Source organism: Mesoplodon bidens (assembly GCF_964165515.1).
Source record: "Mesoplodon bidens genome assembly, chromosome: 1".
Lineage (NCBI taxonomy): Eukaryota > Metazoa > Chordata > Mammalia > Artiodactyla > Ziphiidae > Mesoplodon > Mesoplodon bidens.
Window position 1 is genome coordinate 123536729 of NC_138176.1, and position 20332 is coordinate 123557060.

General features: G+C 39.9%; 1 protein-coding gene across 2 annotated transcripts in view; it reads left to right on the forward strand.

The window, feature by feature from the left end:
- The window catches only part of REEP3 (receptor accessory protein 3), a 91682-nt gene extending 86038 nt beyond the window's left edge, over positions 1-5644 (forward strand). Inside the window, exons 7-8 of one of the 2 annotated variants that reach the window (XM_081234741.1) lie at positions 3800-3954; positions 4648-5644. In XM_081234741.1, coding sequence (XP_081090867.1) covers positions 3800-3954; positions 4648-4704 — 212 coding nt within the window. In that variant the 3' untranslated portion in view covers positions 4705-5644. The remainder of the gene's footprint in view (positions 1-3799; positions 3955-4647) is intronic. The other variant, XM_081234742.1, reaches the window with a different exon arrangement.
- Positions 5645-20332: the final 14688 nt, after the last annotated feature.

The window sequence follows — 20332 nt, forward strand, 5'->3', positions numbered from 1 at the left end:
CCCCGGCAACACAGACTCCTCATTCTTAGGTCCTCAGTCACTCCTCCTCAGGAATGTGCATGGACAGCCCCATTCTGAGGATTTTGCCCAGTCTAGACTGATGACGGAAAGCAGCCGACCTTGGCATCACCTTTGTCGGCGCCAGCAGCACCCCACCAGCTTCCCCTTGCCTGGGCTTGGAAGACCTGCAAACCATTCATTCAGCCAACTTGCCAGGCTCCTGTTCAGATAGGGAATCCAGATTCGGGCTTCAGATAGGGAATCCAGATTCGGGCTTTTCTCGTTAATCTCGGGTCTCCCCTTCCTCTGAAGTCTTTAAAATCCTCCAACAACTTTGATTAATACTATTTCCACCACTCACAGCAGAATTTTCATACATACTCATTTTCAGGTTTTTAAGTGGAATAGAAAATGAATATTTTATTGAACATATTTGACTTGACTCCTCTCTTTTTGATGCAGTTTAGTTTAATAACTTGCTAAATTAAGCTTGTCGACTTCATCTCCTAACAGATCCCAAATTTGGCTACTGTCTCCTCAGTCCCTGGACTCTTTATCATTTCTGGCCTGTTGTACTGCAGTAACCTCCCTGCTTCCAGTCTCATCCACTTCTGATTCATTCTCCAAAGTACAAGAAGACTCTTGTAGAGAAACAAAATCTAATCATGTCACCCTCTGATTAAAATGCTTCAATGCCCCCTCCCCCTTGTTCTCGGAAGCCCAAGCTCAACAGCGTGTGGTATATTAGCTCCCCAGACTTGGCATCCCACTCCTTCATGTGCTCGGTGTATAGAATCATGAGTCTTTCAGGATTCGGCTTGGCCACTACCTCCTACAAGAAGTCGTCTCTTACCACCCACTTCCCCTACTGTGTGCTCCTGTAACACCTTGTCCTTGTCTTCTGTTTACAGCATTTATTACAGTATTGTCATGCGCACTAGACTCTGTCTCATCTACTGGACTATGACTATATATTTCTTAGGGTAGAAGAAGACAGTTGTGTGTTTTTCAACATAGTATCCCCCATAATTTAGTACACTGCCTCACACATAGTAATATTTTAAAAATATCAATACTTGTGGAATAACAAATCAATCCATCACTTTTCCTGAAACAATATTTAGAAACCTAAGATTTTTTTTAGTTGAAATTAGGAAACAAAGAATAAGATGTATATATAATTATCATTTTGAATGCAATTCCAATTCCTAATCACATAAAGTGAGAGGCAGTTGAAATAGCAAGGGCCGTGTTTGTTGAAGTGTAGCCTTATGCTTTATGTGTGGCCTTAGAGAACTTTTTGATCACAGTTGCTTCCTTTCGGATTCTTTCCTTGATTCCTTATTCTATGTTTTACCTTAGTTTTATTATATTGGGATTAGGGGTATTATATAAGCAACAGCAATAGGGAAAAATCTACAAATGGCAATCTAAAAATATTTTTTCTGGTTTATATTCCCCATTTATAGAAGTAATACAATTTTTTAAATAAAAATGTGGCAACTTTTTTTAAAAAAGGAAAAATTAAGAAATTTAAAATCACTTAAAAGCCCACTTCCAACAGATACAATGGTTTCACTTTTATGTTTTTCAACACTTTGTTTCTATACATACATTTTTTTCCACTTAATATTGCACCAAGAGGGTTTTTCCAGGACTACTGACCCCATTCCCTCCCCTGGCCACACTGACCTCCTCACAGCTCTTCCACACAGTTATGCTTCCCATTGCCCCGGGGCCTTTGCACATGCTGTCATGTCTACCTAGAACAAACTTCCTCCGACTGCTGCAGGAAAGCAAAGGATCTTGACCTATGTAATGACGGATTCTACTTCCAAATCCTCCCTGATTTCTAGTCTTGAAGTCTGGCAGCATAAAATTGTACTTCCTTAGTATATAATTAAAGATGTTTATCTTATTATGAGACCAGGAAGCTTTTTTTAAATTAATTTTTATTGGAGTATGGTTGCTTTACAATGTTATGTTAGCCTCCACTGCACAACAAAATCAAAATGAATCAGCTATACACATATAGATATCCCCTCCCTTTTGGACTTCCCTCCCATTTAGGTTACCACAGTGCATTAGGTAGAGTTCCCTGTGCTATACAGTATGTTCCCATCAGAGACGAAGAAGCTTAATTATAACCCTTCATAGTTTGCTTAGTGATGCTCAAGTTATTCATGTCCTATGAGAGCAGATTAATAAACAATTATTCAGTATACTTTTCTTCACATGCAAGAAGTCCATCTCTTGCCCCCTCCTGAGCCTGGAAAACCTGCTACTTTTTTCTCATCTGAAGAAGGTATCTATGCTCCTTACCTTTATTGAAGGAGAATTTGAAACATAATGGGACCTTGTAACCTCACCCCTGTCTTTTTTTTGGCCACTCCCTGCGGCTTATGGGATTTTAGTTCCCAAGCCAGGGATGGAACCCGGGCCCTCGGCAGTGAAAACACAGAGTCCTAACCACTGGACCACCAGGGAAGTCCCTCACCCCTGTCTTTATAACCTACCTAGTACTCCAGTTGCCTTAGACTTGAGCCCCTCTCTTGTGCCATCCAGGCAGTAGTTCTCAAAGTGTGGGCCTGGGACCAGTAGCATAAGCATCACCTGGGAACTTGCTAGGAATGTAGATTCTCAGCCCCACACCAGGCCCAGCAATGTGTGTATCAGTAAATTCTCCAGATGACTCTAATATGTGCTAATAAGTTTGTGCTAATAAACTCTAATAAAGTTTGAGAACCACTGCTTCAGGAATGGGAGTGTTCTTGTCCCTGAATCCCAGCCTCTCAGGGTGCTCTCGGATTTCCTGACAGTAACCAGCCTAACTGCCTGGATGTTTGCACATTGGCCAACGTTAAGTCTTCGTTGCTACACATAGCAGCCTGTTAGCACACCCACATGATCCATCTCTTACTGACCCTCCTGATGCTGGCTATTTTCTTTGACTAACGTCAGTCATCATAGCCTGTGGTGTTTCTAATTACTGTAGCCTGTCTGGCTGGGTTTTATCTTAGCAGCTGCAACAGTGTTGGTTTAACTTCTCCATCACCTGCCCCCAGTGAATTATCTTGCCCAATGTTCTATCCCCTTTGGGTCTTATATGACTCCTTAAGTTCACTCTACCATTTCTGGTCTTGACAAAAGGTTTGACACGTTAGGGGGTGAGAAGGACCCTGAGTTCCTAATTAAAGTCAAAGGTACAAATAACAGACCAAAACACACTGTTGGTTAGGTTCCTTAGAATTCACAAAAAGGGGACTTCCCAGGTGGTCCAGTGGTTAAGACTTTTCTACCAATGCAGGGGGCCCGGTTTCGATCCCTGGTCAGGGAACTAGATCCCACATGCCACAACTAAAGATCCTGCATGCTGCAACTAAGACCTGGTGCAGCCAAATAAATAAATAAATATTTTTAAAAAAAAAAGAGTTCACAAAAAGGAGAAAGGGCAGGAAGAGACTTTTCACTGTGTATCTATTTATATTCTTTGATTTTTGAACAAGACAGCCGTGTTAACCTACTAAAAATGTATTTTTAATTATTCTGAAAAATGCATAGTAAAAATAGGAATGGCCAGGGAAAACTTCCTGGAAGAAATGAGTTATGAGCCTCCTCTAGAATAGTGCAAGGGGCAAAGATTGATGGTAAAAGTCAGGGAACGCCTTCCAGATGAGACAGGGAGAAGAGCAAGCTGGCAAATGCAGACCATGCAGAGAACCGCCAATAGACAGGGTGAAGAGGCGGTGCTGACTGGCATCCTTTTACCAAAACATATTGGTTTTGACAACTCGTCTAGGTGATGGAATTCCACTGAGAGATGGAGATGAGAAAACAGATGAAGAAGCGGATGGGCCATATTCAGATGATGAGATGTTAACACACAAAGGGCTACGAAGATCACAAAGCATGAAATCTGTGAAAACCGTGAAAGGCCGAAAAGAGGTTAGTCAGGTATAGAGTTGTTTTCCCAGTGATTACTATTAAGGGATTTCCTGCTGCATTAGCATTTAGGGTATCCATAAATGAAGGATTGGAATAATAGAGCACTGGCTATATTTAAAATTCTTTATTCAGATCAGATGGATTAGGATCTCTGGAAATTTAGAAAATGGCAAATTCCTAGTCTTCCACTATAAGTAGAAAATGGTATTCTCACATAGCAAAATCATACGGTTGATGTGAGTACCCAGTGCCAGCCCTACGTATATGCAAAAAGAAAGCAGCTAACAGAAGTATGTAGTTTTGTTTTGAACCAACTCTAAATAAGGATTAAATAGTAAAAGTCTATCCATAATAATATATTGTCTTTGTGCCCAGAAAGCAGTGGAGGATTTCAGCAAATGACCTCAGATTATTGTGAGCAATGTTCATTGACATGTACCCAGCAAAGCATAAATAATAACAGTTAATAACAGTTTTAATAACAGTTTTCATTTTTTATTAGTGATAATAATCTGTGCATATATGCAACATAATGCCAACTACATTTTGGAGTATATAGGTAGTGCTGTCTTTTGAGTACACACTTGGCGAATAATTCTTTATATCAGAAAAGTTAAAAAAATTATTACTGTGATTATGAGCTATTAAGTCCTGTCTTATTTCAAAACCTAAGTCATAATAATAACACATTTCTCTCTTCAGGTGCGGTATGGGTCACTGAAATACAAAGTGAAGAAGAGACCACAAGTTTATTTTTAGTCATGTACATGTCAAGTATCCCAAGACAAATTATGCTAGTACATCAACTTATTTTCTAACGTCATATATTCAGGATTTATACATTAAAATAATTCTTTAAATTGTGGTGGTGATAGGGTTTCATCTATTAAATTTCATCTATTTAAATAGTTTTTATTTCTTTAACAATTACTTCCAAATCTTGACTACTAAAGGTAGTTATGCAAAAATTGATAGATAGATATATCAGAAATAATAGAATACTGTGTTATCTATTGTCACATTCTTCAGAACACTGAGTGCCTGTGATGTAAAGTGAAACACAAACCCACAGTATACTTGAAAAGAGTCTTTTTATGGTTCATGATACACCAGACTTTGTGATATTGTATTGTGTTTACCTGTATTTCTGTTACTATCCTCTCTATCACATGAGGATAGTAATTAAATAGGCCTCTGATCCAGCAGTGATAGAACAAGGGTATAATGTAAGATAAAGTACACTTTATATTCTTCAAATTTTTACTTTGTTAATACTTTCTAGTTTTTCCACCATCAACTGAAAGTTTTCAAGGCAAATGTTTGAAAACCAGGTATCTACATAGCACTTTCATTCCTGACTAGTTTTGCACACTTGAAAATTGTTTACTTATTTTACAACTGTACATTTATTTTAAGTTTTATTAACACTGTGTTTATTGTTATTTGTCATATTCTGGCATGTCAAATTTATGCCTTGAATTACATCATCTCTTTTCCTGTGGGTTTCATTAGTTATATTCATTTAATTTTAATAATAAAAACCAGAGCTTATTTTTCAATTTTAACTATTTTTACTTACCTTCTTTACAGATAAGAAGTTATTTTAAAATTCACCAGCTTCCCATATTTAGCTCTATAGTGTAGTTGAATTTAGCATGTTTTTGTTAACACTGGTTATGTTTTCAGCTTTTAAAAGTGGTAGCTTGGGCCTCCCTGGTGGCGCAGTGGTTGAGAGTCCGCCTGCCGATGCAGGGGATACGGGTTCGTGCCCCGGTCTGGGAGGATCCCATATGCCGCGGAGCGGCTGGGCCCGTGAGCCATGGCCGCTGGGCCTGCGCGTCCGGAGCCTGTGCTCCGCAACGGGAGAGGCCACAACAGTGAGAGGCCCGCATACCGCAAAAAGAAAAAAAAAAAAAAAAAAAAAAAAAAAAAAAAAAAAAAAAAGTGGTAGCTTTTGTGAAATGGAGTCAGAGCCCAGTATAGCACTGAGGTATCTTCTAATTCATGAAATTAACCAACAGCCAATCCATTCAAAAGCTTGGCACTGATACGAGCTGCTGATTTATAAATCTGGCATTGACTAGAACCATTTGAATCACTTCACTTCTAGTGGAGATAATTTCCTGAGGATACCTGCCGATGCAAATTACAAATGTTGTTCATCTTACATATTAGAAGTTATTAGAATAGATTTTAGAAAAATATCATTTTTTTTAATCCAAGAGAATTTGAGTTACTGAACTTTGAGGTTTTTTAGGTCGCATAGGTAACTATGCATTATGAACTCTAAGTAAATATATGTCTGATGATGGTTTTAGTGATCAGTAACCAAATTTGTATGATTATACTTGTTCAGATAATTTACTTGATTTTTCTGTTTGTCCAAAAGAAAAAGCAGTGGAGAGATTTGTAAGACCTTTGACCTTTCTACCTTCTAAGAAATGAAGCCAGCTAGTAATGTATATTCAGGACCTACTCAGAGTGTTGGTGGAGAGCAGAATGTTTACTCAGGAGTACCTTAATATAATTCATACATTTCTCCTGATACAAGTCTTAAAATGTCTTCTAGATTATCTCACATTCTTGATAAGTACCACCGACTAAAACTTCATTCAACTCATTTTCCCCCAAAGTTTAATTCCATGAATATCTTCATCTATTTTACCTTGACTAATTTTTAGCCTCTTCGTTTCTGGAAAGACTCTTTGTGTTCAAAATTTCTATGAATTCTGGTTATAAACTCTTGGAAGAGAGTTTTATTTATTTTGCCTAGTACTAGACTTCCCAGTATAAATGCTACCTGTGCCATGCTTATCTTTCCTACACAAAGGCAATGTCATCTCAAATTGCCTGACAAGGTCATGTAAGTAAGTGACTTTGTATCAAAAACATTACCTTTGGGGGCTGATTTGCACCACTGTATTTGTTTTCAAGTCTAATTTCAGTATTAAACCTATTCTTTAATTATAGTAAACTCATGAATACTGTCCTAAGTTGGAGGAATTATTTATCCCTCTACACTTCTAGAATCAAAACGTTTAATGGAGGACAACACTAGTTTCAAAGAGATAATGCAAGTCCTTCTGTTTAATTGTATCTCTTTACACTTAACAATGCTTCCTCTGATGTGTTTGTTATATCCTTATATACAGTCAGTGTCATTTTGCTGGTCTGTCATTTCCTTTCTTTCCTTTTCTTACATTTCTTAAATTTGCTTCTTTTATGTGTGTTTTAGCATGCTTTCTTTTGAATTTTGTATAATCGTAAATTTTTGTTTCTTTTAAGGTGGAACAGGTCATTTTTTGTTTTTCTGCTTTTAAGTCTAATGCTTTTAAAAAAGGTATGTTAATCCCTAGAGCACAGTGCCTTCCTTCCCCCATTGCTTACCACTTGGCTGATGGTCATTGGATGCTGCACGAGCCTTTAGGACACTGTTTGGGTAGCTGTTAAAGTTTATCCAGAAATTGTAGCTGGTGTTTTATTTTATTATATAATCATTCAACTTGTTCATAATATTAACTATTTTCAGAGTTTATTTGGAAGTACCAATTGATCTATTCTTTAGTTCACCATATTTTTTCTGGTATAAAAATGGGCCAGAAATAAGCCTTATTGCTAAGGAATTAATTATGTAAACCCCCATAGATCCTGCATAAGATTCCCTCCACACACTTCCCTATATGTATGTGGAATTGGGTAGAAAATGATGGTTCCAGCATTACCAATTATAAATACTTGACTACACAGATTGATGGAACAAAATTATTAAAGTGTTTTCAGGGAACTTAATCCATATGTCACCACCAAAGATTTCTACAGTGTTATATGATATGTAAATATTCCAAATTTCTGTAAAACATTGGTTAGATAAATGTTTTTCTTTCTTTCTTTTTAAGTAACACAGTTTGTACTCTGGAATGCTTGAACTTTTGTGTTATTAGAAATAATACAACTGTTAAATATTAGTAATTTGTATTTTTAATTGGAATGAACTAAATTTTTATTTTTATTTTCTTTTATCAGGAAAAATAAGAAGTTAATATGTATTGAGAAGCAATTTCCTATGGTTTTTTTCTTTTTAAGTTGATCCATTTGCAAAGCAGTTAGGTAAATTTTGAAAAGATCATAATTGTGGTATGCAGTGTATGTTTCTCAGTAAACATCACTTAAGAGTAAAGCTTTTTGAAAGGAAAGTACAGTGTTTATTCTCTTAATGTTTTTAAGATTTAATCTTCTAGTAGTTTTCTACAGGTATAATGTATTTTAACTCTTTAAACATTGACCATGAATTAACATTTTCTCTTCTAACACCTTTTAAATCTATGTACTTTAGTAGTTAAGAGAAAGCAGTTTTGCAATTTTTAATCCCTTTGTAAAGGCTCTCTTTAGGCCTAGTATGCCAGTAATTTTACAAATGTGGTTTTTGAAAACTTTAATATAAAATAAACTCATTTTATTAGTGGTAACTTGTATTTTTTTCCTGTGTCAGAATATATATGTTAGGTTCCATGAAATGATGTTATTTATTACTGAGTGTCTCTGGATTAAATAGTAGACACCATAGGTACACACTTAAGATACAAATCATAGAGCAAATTATAAAAATCATATACATTCTTTGAAATATCGCCATTTGCAACAACATGGGTGGACCTAGAGAATATCACACTAAGTGAAGTTAAGTCTGAGAAAGACAAATACTATATGATATCACTCATATATGAGATCTAAAAAGTAATACAAATGAATCTATATACAAAACAGAAACAGACTCAGAGACATAGAAAACAAACTTATGGTTACCAAAGGGGAAAGGGGTGGGGTATACATTAGGAGTATGGGATTAACAGATACAAACTACTATACATAAAACAGAGGGCCTTCCCTGGTGGCACAGTGGTTAAGAATTCACCTCCCAGTGCAGGGGACACAGGTTCAAGCCCTGGTCTGGGAAGATCCCACGTGCCACGGAGCAACTAAGCCCGTTCGCCACAACTACTGAGCCCGTGTGCCACAACTACTGAAGCCTGTGCCTAGAACCCGTGCTCTGTAACAAGTGAAGCCACCACGATGAGAAGCCCGTGCACCACAATGAAGAGTAGCCCCCGCTCACCACAACTAGAGAAAGCCCGTGCACAGCAACAAAGACCAACACAGCCAAAAATAAATAAATAATAAAATAAATTTAAATAAATAAATAAAATAAATAACAAGAATTTACTGTATAGCACAGGGAACTATATTCAATATCTTGTAATAACCTATAGTGGAAAATAATCTGAAAAGATATATACATGTATAACTGAAAAAAATCATACATTCTTGAATGCTCATCCATAGGATTACAAAAGAAACAGCTGTTAAATTGAATGTTAGAAAAAGAAGATAGGAAAAAACAACCAGTACAGAAACCCTAGCCATCAATTTATATTGTTAGCTGTCTCAGACATAAAATATAACACAAAATTCAATTTTATGTATCCTGGAAATGTTCTGGGGTTCCATCTGTTTTAAAGTCAGATGTCTGTCTGCCTCGCATTTAAACTTTAAAGAGAAAGCCTGTGTTTAAAAAAGTTTCTTTGTGTGACTTCATTATGATATATAATGTTTTAAAGTATTTCCAAATGGAGTTATATTTTTGCTTTTATTAGGATACATATCCTTGTGTTGATCCAAAGAAGTTAGAAATTTAAATAAATATTCAAAAGAATACAATGAATATATGAACTACAGCATTTTATTCAGTGTTTTATTCTCCCTTTTAGTGGTTCACTGTTCTTCAGAAAGAAATTCATGGAACAAAAATCATGTCAGAGACTGATTCATTGTTCCCTGGAAAACATTCTGCCTTTTACCTACCCATCAGTATTCTATTCTTGAAACTCTCTCCTTATCGTCTGGTTTTAGTAACATTTTTAAAATTGATTTTTATAAGACGATGCTTTGAACTGAAATTTTAACACACAAGATTGATAACTGTCCATAAGTATAGGATACTAAGAGACTGTGCTCAAAAAAGCAGGAAAATCACCCCATTTACTCTTAGTTTACCTGGCAGTCCCAGATTAAGGACAAGGGGAAAGAGGGAAAAAAAGGAAAATATGGTATTTTGGCACTATGTGCAAATCAAATAATTTTTTCATTCAAAAATATTCCTTGAGTGTCTACTGTGTATGGTAGCTCTGCACAATACCTATGTCCAAGTAGTAGGATAACATAACAATTAATTTAAGGAAAATAATTCTTGCTTTAAAAATAACAAATTCTGGGGGCTTCCCTGGTGGCGCAGTGGTTGAGAGTCCGCCTGCCGATGCAGGGGACACGGGTTCATGCCCCGGTCCGGGAAGATCCCACATGCCGCGGAGCGGCTGGGCCCGTGAGCCATGGCCGCTGAGCCTGCGTGTCCGGAGCCTGTGCTCCGCAACGGGAGAGGCCACAACAGTGAGAGGCCCGCGTACAGCAAAAAATAAAAAAATAAAAATAACTAATTCATTGTTACAAAATGTTCGGATTGAGTATTATTTATGCTTTGATTTCTCCTAGGTTATTGAATAATTTATTTGGTTTCTCTCAAAGCAGGTTTTGGTTTTGGGTTTTTTTTTGTTTGTTTGTTTGTTTTTAATTCTTGGTTCTCTTCTTTCCCTTACCTGTTACATCTGATATATTAGTAAGTCCTTTCGGCTCTCTCCAAAATATATACCGAATTTGACCATTAAACTCACCTCCCCTTCATTTTCCCTATTTTAAGCCATCATCATCTTTCACCTGGAGTACTCAGGGCATAAATGTTATTTAAGGCAGAGTTTCTTGAAACTTTACTACATTTTTTGTAGCCTTACAAATTTTTCAAGGTGACTTTTAACCTTGAGTTCCATAGAACTGTCACGGTTTCTTATCTTTTCAACTGTATTTTTGGGAAATACAAAAAGAGAAGGTTGTGAAGAGCAGTGAAGACCCAATGCAGCCAAAGATTAAATAAATGAATAAATAAGTCAATTTATTAAAAAAAAAAGAGCAGATGGTTTTGCACATCAGCCTTCGAAGAGAAGTTTTTCTCTTCTAAGCATTTGTTTTTTTGTTTTTTTGTTTTTTTATTTGTCTGTTTGGGTCTTCGTTGCTGTGCATGGGCTTTCTCTAGTTGCGGCGAGCAGGGGCTACTCTTGGTTGCGGTGCACGGGCTTCTCATTGCAGTGGCTTCTCTTGTTGCAGAGCACGGGCTGTAGGAGCCCGGGCTTCAGTAGTTGTGGCTCGTGGGCTCTAGAGCGCAGGCTCAGTAGTTGTGGCACATGGGCTTAGTTGCTCTGTGGTATGTGGGCTCTTCCCAGACCCAGGCTTGAACCCGTGTCCCCTGCACTGGCAGGCGGATTCTTAACCACTGCACCACCAGGGAAGTCCCCTAAGCATCGTTTAATGCTGAAATTTAGAAAAGGTGAGTGAGAAGAGTCGATGAAGCCAGGTTAGAGTATCTGGCTGATATATATATATATATATATATGTATATATATATATATATATATTACATATATATGTATACCTATATTAACCATCATAATATCCTTAAAATTGAGTTCCAAAGGAAACTCTATTTACCCTAAAATATAAAGTTGTTTGACTAATTCAATATGTAAAAATTCCAAATCTTGAATTTTATTAGTTTATCTTACAAAGAAAGGAATGTTGCAGCACACACTTTATTTGGGAGAGGGAGAATTATACCTTATAAGGCTTGTGATGCCCCTTGTGTTAGGTTGTGATAACTAAGATTTGTATATTGGTTTGTTACCACACTTTGGGAAGTATCACTATTTTACAGGTAGAGACACTGACACTCAACAGTGATCAAACCCCCAACCACAATAATTGTAGTTTCCAATTCTTGTGTTGTTAATTCCATTACACTTGGTTATCTTTGCAATCACAGAATACTTAAACAGCTAACATAGAAATGATTCTTACTGTTTATGCATTTAACAAAAATTTCAGATTATTAGAAGATTAAAATGGAGTGAAGTTTTTGAGTGATCTGTAGGTAATAGATTTGGTTCTTAGGGTCACTTCAGTAAGGAGAGAGAGGATGCTTTTTAAATGAATAGGAAAAATAAAGACCAAATTTACTATCAATTATTGGCTAAGAAAAACAGGGAGAGATTTGAAGAGAGGATGTCGCTTAACGGGGAGGAGTACCCGCTCAGGAAGTGCCTTCCTTCCTTCCTTCCTTCCTCACCTTCCCACCAGCATTCGCTCCATGGCTTCTCTCTTCAAACCACACCTTGTAAAGCCTTTTATGTGCTCTGTTCACAACAAGAAGAATTTTCGTGTGTTGTTCCATACTGGGTTTTAACTAACAAAACACAGAGAAGGGCCAAATGCCTTTTTACACAGGAGATGAACTGCATTCAATCTTTAAGCTGAAAGCAACTACAGTTGGGATATATAGCAGGCAACAGTTTCCATATGTTCTAGGAAAGTGGAACTGTATTATTTATAGTTTACAACATGTTGTATAAAATTAAAGCTTGCAGGGCGCTCCCAGGGAGGTAAATTAGACATGAAAGGAAGACTTGGGGAATTCTATTTTGCTATATTCTGAGAAGATGCCCATTAAAAAAGCCAAAAATAGTGTTTGAAGTATTTAACATTAAGCAGTGTACAGAAGAGGTTGTGGTCTTTACCTTGGAATAACAAATTCTAAAATTAGAAAAGACTGTTGAAATCTGAGGAGGGGGAAAAAAAAAACCCTTAATAGAAAGGGGAAAAAAAGCGTTTCAGAAAAGCAGGGATAAATAATTGTCATCAAAATGGTATATTTTCCAAGGTGCAAAGTAAAGTTACTTGAGATCTGGTTGATATTTGACCTGACAGCCTCAAAGCACATTAGACTGCAGCAAGTAATAATTGCTTCCTCATTTAGATTAGACAATGAGTTCTCTCTGCAAGCTGCTCTCCTCTAAATAGATCGTAGAGTGTAATTGAAACAAGTTATACTGGGAAGTGGAGTGACCGATTCCTCAAAGTGTGAGAGCAGAGCTATGGTAACCTCTTAAGCCTGGCCTTCATCCTGTTCCTATTTAGGGAATCCGCAGGGCAGCCAGCGTGGAGAGTGCAGTCTGCAGTTCTCCAGCTTTATTGTTTAGACTTGAAGGGAAGGTCATATGCCCTCTTTGACAGAGAGGTTTATGGTCTCTCTCTAATTAGCAGCACCCTGCACCAGACAGACTGTTGGCCACATTCCAAGAACGGGGTTTGGTAGCGGCCACTGATGAAAGAGAAAACAAGGTTATTTACCCTGTGACTGTAATTCTTGGCACTAGTCCTCTCTTTACACTCAGACACGTTTTCCTTTTGTTCCAACTTGCCTTTGGAATTCTGAGTAGGGAGTTAAGGGAGGAAAATGCGGCTATATATTTAGTAGCGTAAGCAACCCGTTTGTTGGCCTCAGATACTTTTTTCTTTTTACGATTCTAGGGCTGCACGGTTCAACAACGGCAATTACCCAAAAAGAAAAAAAGGCAACATATTCAGAGTGTTGCTTGCAAATGTGAATGCTTGAGCACATGCCCACACACAACCTCAGAAAAGGAAGTTTAATTTGCAACATCTATAAAATATCGACAGTTGTACATTAGGACACTTAGAAATCCCAGGGGTAAAATGTGATTGGGTTTAGCTATTACTGGAGTGTTAAAAGAGTACCGGGATTATATCTGGCTTGTCCTGTTCTGTCGGTTCCGTAGGACAGTGGGTTAAGCGGATAGAAATGCTTTTTGGTTGATTTAAACCAGATGCTCCGACTATTTTTGTCCTGTGTGCAGGCGTTGCAGCACTGCAAAAGGCAATACTGCCCCCCTCGGCCGCCGGCCAACTGCAGGCGCAGGAGTCTAGTCTCCACCAGCTACCCCCTCGGCCATAAAAACCTTTCAAGTCCCCCTTATTATTCCAGGCACATTCCAAGGGGTTGAGTCACCAGGTTCACTTGGCTTTTCTCCCGCTCTGAACTGCTCGTACCAGGTGGAATACGACCTCCAACATCAAAAATGGAATCCATAACCGGTCAAAGAGCGCTTTAGGGCAAGCCCCCAATTCAAGCCAACTGCATCTTCTTCCTCCGCAGCTGGGGTTTGCTCGCTGTGCACCTGGAGTCCCACGGCCCGGACCAGGATTGCGCGGCCAAAACATAAGGGTTTTTCTTTGGGGAATCCCGTAGAGATACTCTACTCTCCCTGGTGGTTTGAGAAGCTCCGAGGGCTGCACGGCAACAGGGCAGGGGCTGGGTTGGAAACTTTTCCTTTTGGCAGTGCTTCCGGGAGCGTTTGGAGGCTAAGGCGGGGAGCCGCGGGGCCTGAGGTTTTAAGTCAGCTCTGAGGGAAAACTCCCAGCCCCTCCCAGGCGTCCGCCCAGACTCGCCGGCCGCCAGGCGCGGGGAAGGGGAGCGCGCACATCTGGCCGCCCAGGAGCCACATCTGGAACGCTAGCTCCCGCACCCAGCTGTTCAAGGGGCTGGGGTAGTCCAAGCACCCGAAGGGCGGGGCTACCGCGGCTGCAGCTCCTCCCTGTAGCCCAGACACAGGGGTCCAGACTAGGGAGACGGCCCCGGGGGCGCAAGCAGGGCCGGCCGGCGGGCGGGGCGGGGTGGGGGGGTTGGAGTTTGGGGAGGGTAGCTAAGGCCGCGGTTTGGGGTTGTTGTACTGGGGGGTTGGGGGAGGGGTGTTGGTCTGATGGAGGGAGGCTGGAGCCGGGACACGGAGAGGGGCGGCGGGTGTTAGGGGTGCTGGGGCCCTGCCAGTGCCTCGCCCCGCCCGGTCACCAAGTTCGACCCGCTGCGTGGGCTTTTACCACCCAAGTCCCCAGGAGGTGGTGAAGGAGGGAGGGACCGGCGGGCACGTTTCCTGGGGGGAGGGGCGCGCTGATCCTGCTGGGGACTGAGGGCGGGGTTCCCCCTCCTTCTTGCCCCTGGCCCTGCACTGAGACGCAGAGGTTTTCTCCTGCGGGGCGACTAGCCCCTGACCCCCTTGCACCTTCCCTGAACGGCGAGCGGCGTCATCCCAGATGAGGCTAGCCGGGGAGCCCATTCTCCTCTTCCCCCGCCCCACCTCACGCCACTCCTAACCAGGAGAGGGAGGAGCTCCACGTGCCCTGTAGATTTTTCTCAAAAACCTGAGCTTCGCTTAGTGCTGGCGGATGAGCCCCTCCTGCATTTGTTTGCGCGCGGGGGTTTTGACGTCTCGCTAAGCAACGGTGTTTGCCAAAGCGTCAGGGCTGTTTCAGAGAGCTTGCGTCTGTTGGATGCTCCAGTCTGAACAAATCGTTTCCATTCGATTTGTTTAACCAAGGCGAGGGCAGACCGTGTTCTTTTTTAAAAGTTGTCCTTCATCCAAATTGTCCTTAGATTTTGATCTAAGGCTGTCATAATACCCCAGGTCATTGCACAAATGTTTTGTGTCAGTTTACAAAACCAGAGGAGGAAATATCCTAAAGGAAAAAAAAAAATCACAACCAACAGGAAAATGATGTTAAAAGATGTTGGCCCTTTTCCATCTGACAGCCTTAGTCATCACATAGTCTCCACCAAAATAAAATGTCTATTCACAGCCTTCAACCTACAGCGAATCTCCCCCATTTGGAGCGAAGTACTTAAATAGGCCCTTTGGTCCAACCTTAGTCACCAGCTGAAACTGAGTAAGTTTTAGCGTTTCCTTTCCCAAAGATTTCTGGGCTTCACTGAGAATAATCAGAAGCATACAGGATGTTAAGTGCTCAGGGTACAATGTTCAAATAATAGCTCTTCCATTGCTTTGTGGCAAGTTACTCTACCACAGGGTGCCTAGCGCCTCGGTTTCACCATCCCTAAAATGTAACTTGTACCTATAGTATACAGGTGGTGTAAGGATTTAGGGTTAATGAGATAGTGCAAATCAACTGCTTAACACAAAGTGCAACGCATAGGAAGAACTCCATAATTGTTATTATTACTGTTAATGAGAATAGGCTCTGTTTATCACTAAAATTAGACTTGTGGGCAATGGCAGTTGGAGCCCTCCTTTAAGTTAGTTTTTCCACTACCTGCAAAAAAGGTAGAATTTTCTTCCTCTGGCCGTGACTGATCTGACTTTTAAGCAGAGGAAGAGACTGGAACAGAAGGCATCCATGATGCTGACTGGATGAGAGAAGTGTGCCCTCTTGTGGGCCTCATGTCATGTTACCAAGAAAGTCCTTCAAGACAGAAGGAGGAGAATGGTGGTCCTTGTGGTCAGGGCTCTAATCCCACTGTACCTCAAAATGTCTCCCATGTAGTCTTCTGTCATCATCTTCCCTGAGAAATATTTTCCAAATAATAATACAGCTCTCGCCCCATCCCATCACCCTAGATTCCTCTCCCTCCCATTCCACATCCCATCTATCAGCCACTCCTGTCAGCCCTAATTTACAGATGTGGATATGGATATAGATATATCACAAACCGCATCCATTCTCACTACCCCCTACACTAGCAGCTTGCCCAAGTATCATTTCTTAGCAAATCTACTGCAGTCAGCTCCTAATTATTCTCCCTGCTTCCACTCCTCCACCCTACACTTCATTCTCCACACAGCAGCCAGTCCTTTTAAAATATAAATGAAGGGGCTTCCCTGGTGGCACAGTGGTTGAGAGTCCGCCTGCCGATGCAGGGGACACGGGTTCGTGCCCCGGTCCGGGAGGATCCCACATGCCGTGGAGCGGCTGGGCCCGTGAGCCATGGCCGCTGAGCCTGCGCGTCCGGAGCCTGTGCTCCGCAACGGGAGAGGCCACAACAGTGAGAGGCCCCCGTACCACAAAAAATATATGAATAAATAAATAAATAAAATAAATAAAAATAAAATATAAATGAAATGTGCTCACTCTTTCCGCTCAAAATCCTCTAAATGTCTCCCCTCACACTTGGGATAAAACCCACAGTCCTAACAATGGCCCGTATGACTTGGCTCCTGTCTAGCTCTCTCACCTCATCCTCTGTCACTTTCTCCTTGCTCATTCCCTCTCCAGTCACACCAGCCCAGCCTTCTCACTGTTCCTCAAAAAATGTCAAGCAGATTCCTGCTTCAAGATCTTTGCATTTGCTGTTTCCCCCTGCCTTCAACCCCAAATCTTTGTATGACTTCCCCTTATCTCATTCAGGTCTCGGCTCAAATGTCACCTAAGAGAGGACCCCCTGATCATCTCATCTAGTATAGATGCAACATAGCCATAGATATTCTCTAACCAATTAACCTAGCTTATTTTCCTTCATATGTCTTACCAAATCTCTTAAATGTTTGCCTGTTTACTTGATTATTGTTTGTGTTACCTCTAAGAATGTATGATCTGTGAGGATAGGGACTTTGTCGATCCTATTCATAGTATCGAGACAGTCAGATAATCTCCAATCTAAAACAGTGCTTCTCTTGTAAAAGGCACCAAATAAAATGCTTGTTAAATGGGTGAATAAAAAGTTTCACACCTGAAACAGCAGTGGGGAAATAAGGTGTCCCTCAATTAGTATAAGCGTAAAAACATTTCATGCTTCCCCAACCTCATGAGCTTATTCCTCAATGCTTCCTCCTCCATGATGCAACCTAACCCTTCAAATGGAGTTTAATCCAACATGCATATAAATATGTGAATCAAACTACACTCACCCAGTAGGGGGAGGGATGGAGAGAGAGAGAGGAAAAATACAATGTAAATAGTGTGGTTAATTCTGTTTACCATTTTACACAGCAAGTGTATGTACCGAAATAAACATGAAATGGGAGACATGAATCTGTACTCTCCTCAGTTCCTCTCAGTTCCTCTATGCTCTTAATCATATGATCAATGTGCTGTGCTGGGTGTTTAAAGACAAGCTGATTTGTCTGAACAGCATGGAGCTCAAATGCAAGGCAGTTGGGAAATGAGTTTGAATCCTGAATCCACCACACTAGTGTGTGACCTTGGGCAAATTACTTACCCGTTCAGTGCCTCAGTTTCCTCATCTGTGAAAAGGGCCAATAATCGTGCCTCCTGAATAGGATTGTTATAAGGATTAAATAAATGTTATTTGTAAATTCTTAGAACAGTGCCTGGAATATCGTTAGCTATGTATGAGTATTTTTTAAGAGAACATATGTCAAATGTTTGACTGTACTTGATTTTCCCATTCCTCAATGACTTTATAACATAAGATACTGCTCCACTCTGACTGGCACTGGAGTTTTCATTATGGTTTTAGGCCAGTACTTTTAGTTTCAGCACCAAGAACAATAATTATTTTACAGCCATTTCTACTCTAGCATTTATGCTTAGCCATAAATTCCATTTAGGCCAAAAATATCCCAAACTTTGCAAAAAAGAAATTGCACCTTCAGGGGGTCACCCACTCTATTATAGTTGAATAAAAGATGTCCCTTACTTTTTAGTTTTGTAAGCTTTTCTTGGCCAGCTTTTCTATAACATAATAATGTTATTTGGGAGTTGAGTGTCACTCAGTTCTATAGGAAAACAAATATCAGTGCTTTTCCTAAACCTGTTTGCCAGATCATCCCCGAACCACGGGAACTGGGCCGGATAATCTCTGGAAGGCTCTTTTGCTCTGTTTTTCTACGGTTTTCATGAAAATAGCTCAGAAATAGAGGTTCAGGACTTAGCACTATGTTAACTGTGCCTGGTTGCTCTGTGAATCATGGACAAAACAGACTAGGTTCACATTCAGATTCAACAAGAACAAGAGCTATTTGAAGTGCAGACAGTCTGTCAATACCTTTCTAGGCTCAACATGTCATCACTCTTTCCAAGACCTTGATCACTCATTCATACATATCTGCATCAGACCCTCTTAAGAAAGGACTGAAAACATTCCCTGCTAATATTTTGTTAAAATCTCCTTGAGCTTATTCTGCATATGATACGTTAATAAACATACCTCCTGTAGTCTTTACCTTAGTAATAGTACCATCATTCATACATCCATTCCTTCAATAAATATTGACTGAAGGCTTAATATATGTTAGGAATTGTGCTAGTGCTGGCCACTTGATTGTCCAAGTTAGAAACCTAGGAGTCAGCTTAAATACACTCCTGACCCTTGCACCCTTGAATTTTTGTTCACCTCTCCACTCACTCCCCCTGTCATGATGTTGGTAAAGCCCTGCTAAGCCTGGCTAAGCCCAGCTACTGTAGAAAGCAGAGCATGAAGTATTCTAGCTAGGAGGGACCTGCCCAGAATGGTAGAGTGAGGGGAAAGAGGGATTGAGGCAAGGGAAGATGTGACTTGGTGAGATGCACTGTATTACCACCCTGGTTACTGTTGTGTAATGATACCACCAAAAATCACTCAGCAGGCACAGGACTTCTCTGGAAGGCTTATGGAGGAACTACATCTCGGACTAGCCCATGACAGAGGGGAGGGGAGTGTACCTGCCGCCATCACTCCTGGCTCCATTTGCCATTGGTGAAGGTTTACTCAGCAGAGAACTAAATGCCCCCCAGCTTCTGGGTTTGTCCTCTGTCATGTGCTGGCTCTCAGGAGGGCAGATCCCATGCCCAAGGTATGATACTTCAATCAACTTCAAAAGTAGAGCAGCAGCTTGGCACAGATGAGGCTCTGATCTAGATAGAGAGAAAAAAGAGAGGATTTGAGAAGGAACACAAGATTTGTGTCTCAGTATAAGCAAAGACTCCATAATTTTTACTTCAAGTTCTTGTAACTGCCTACTAAGTGGACTTTGCACCTGTCACTTATTCCCTTCTAATTCATTCTTCACACTGTACCTAGACTGATCTTTCAGATCCAAATCTTTCACGAGCTCTCCCAACCTTATACCATGGCATGTCAGGTTCCACTGTCTCCCCTGGCCTGCTTTTCAGTCTTCTTATTAAAGATTATTTTACCAATAGAATCAGATGGTCATTCCTCTCAATCTCTTTGTTAGCATTTATTGTTTTTTCTTTTTTCTGACTCCAAAATTAATACACTCATTATAGAAAATTTGGAAAATATTAAAGTATAAAAAAGGAAATAAAAATAATTACCTTGAGAAAACTTCTGTGAACATTTTGGAGTACATTCTGACCACATTTTATCTATGCATTTTTTTTAATTCTCAGAGGCATATATTAAATAAAAATTATACTTCAAGAATTACTACATAGAAATTTATATTCAACCAAAAATACATGTTAAGACCACTCAAATTGTTCAATCTGAAAACATAAACTTTACTGCAATTTTTTATATCTTTGTTTCATTGTACTGTTACTTAAGTATGCATTGAAAATGTACGTTTACATTTCAGAAATATAGCACGTTATAAAAGCCCTCTGTAAACATAACCCCTTTTCAATATATTTTCCTGCTTTGTTTTGAATAAAATAGCTTAATAATAAATAAACAATA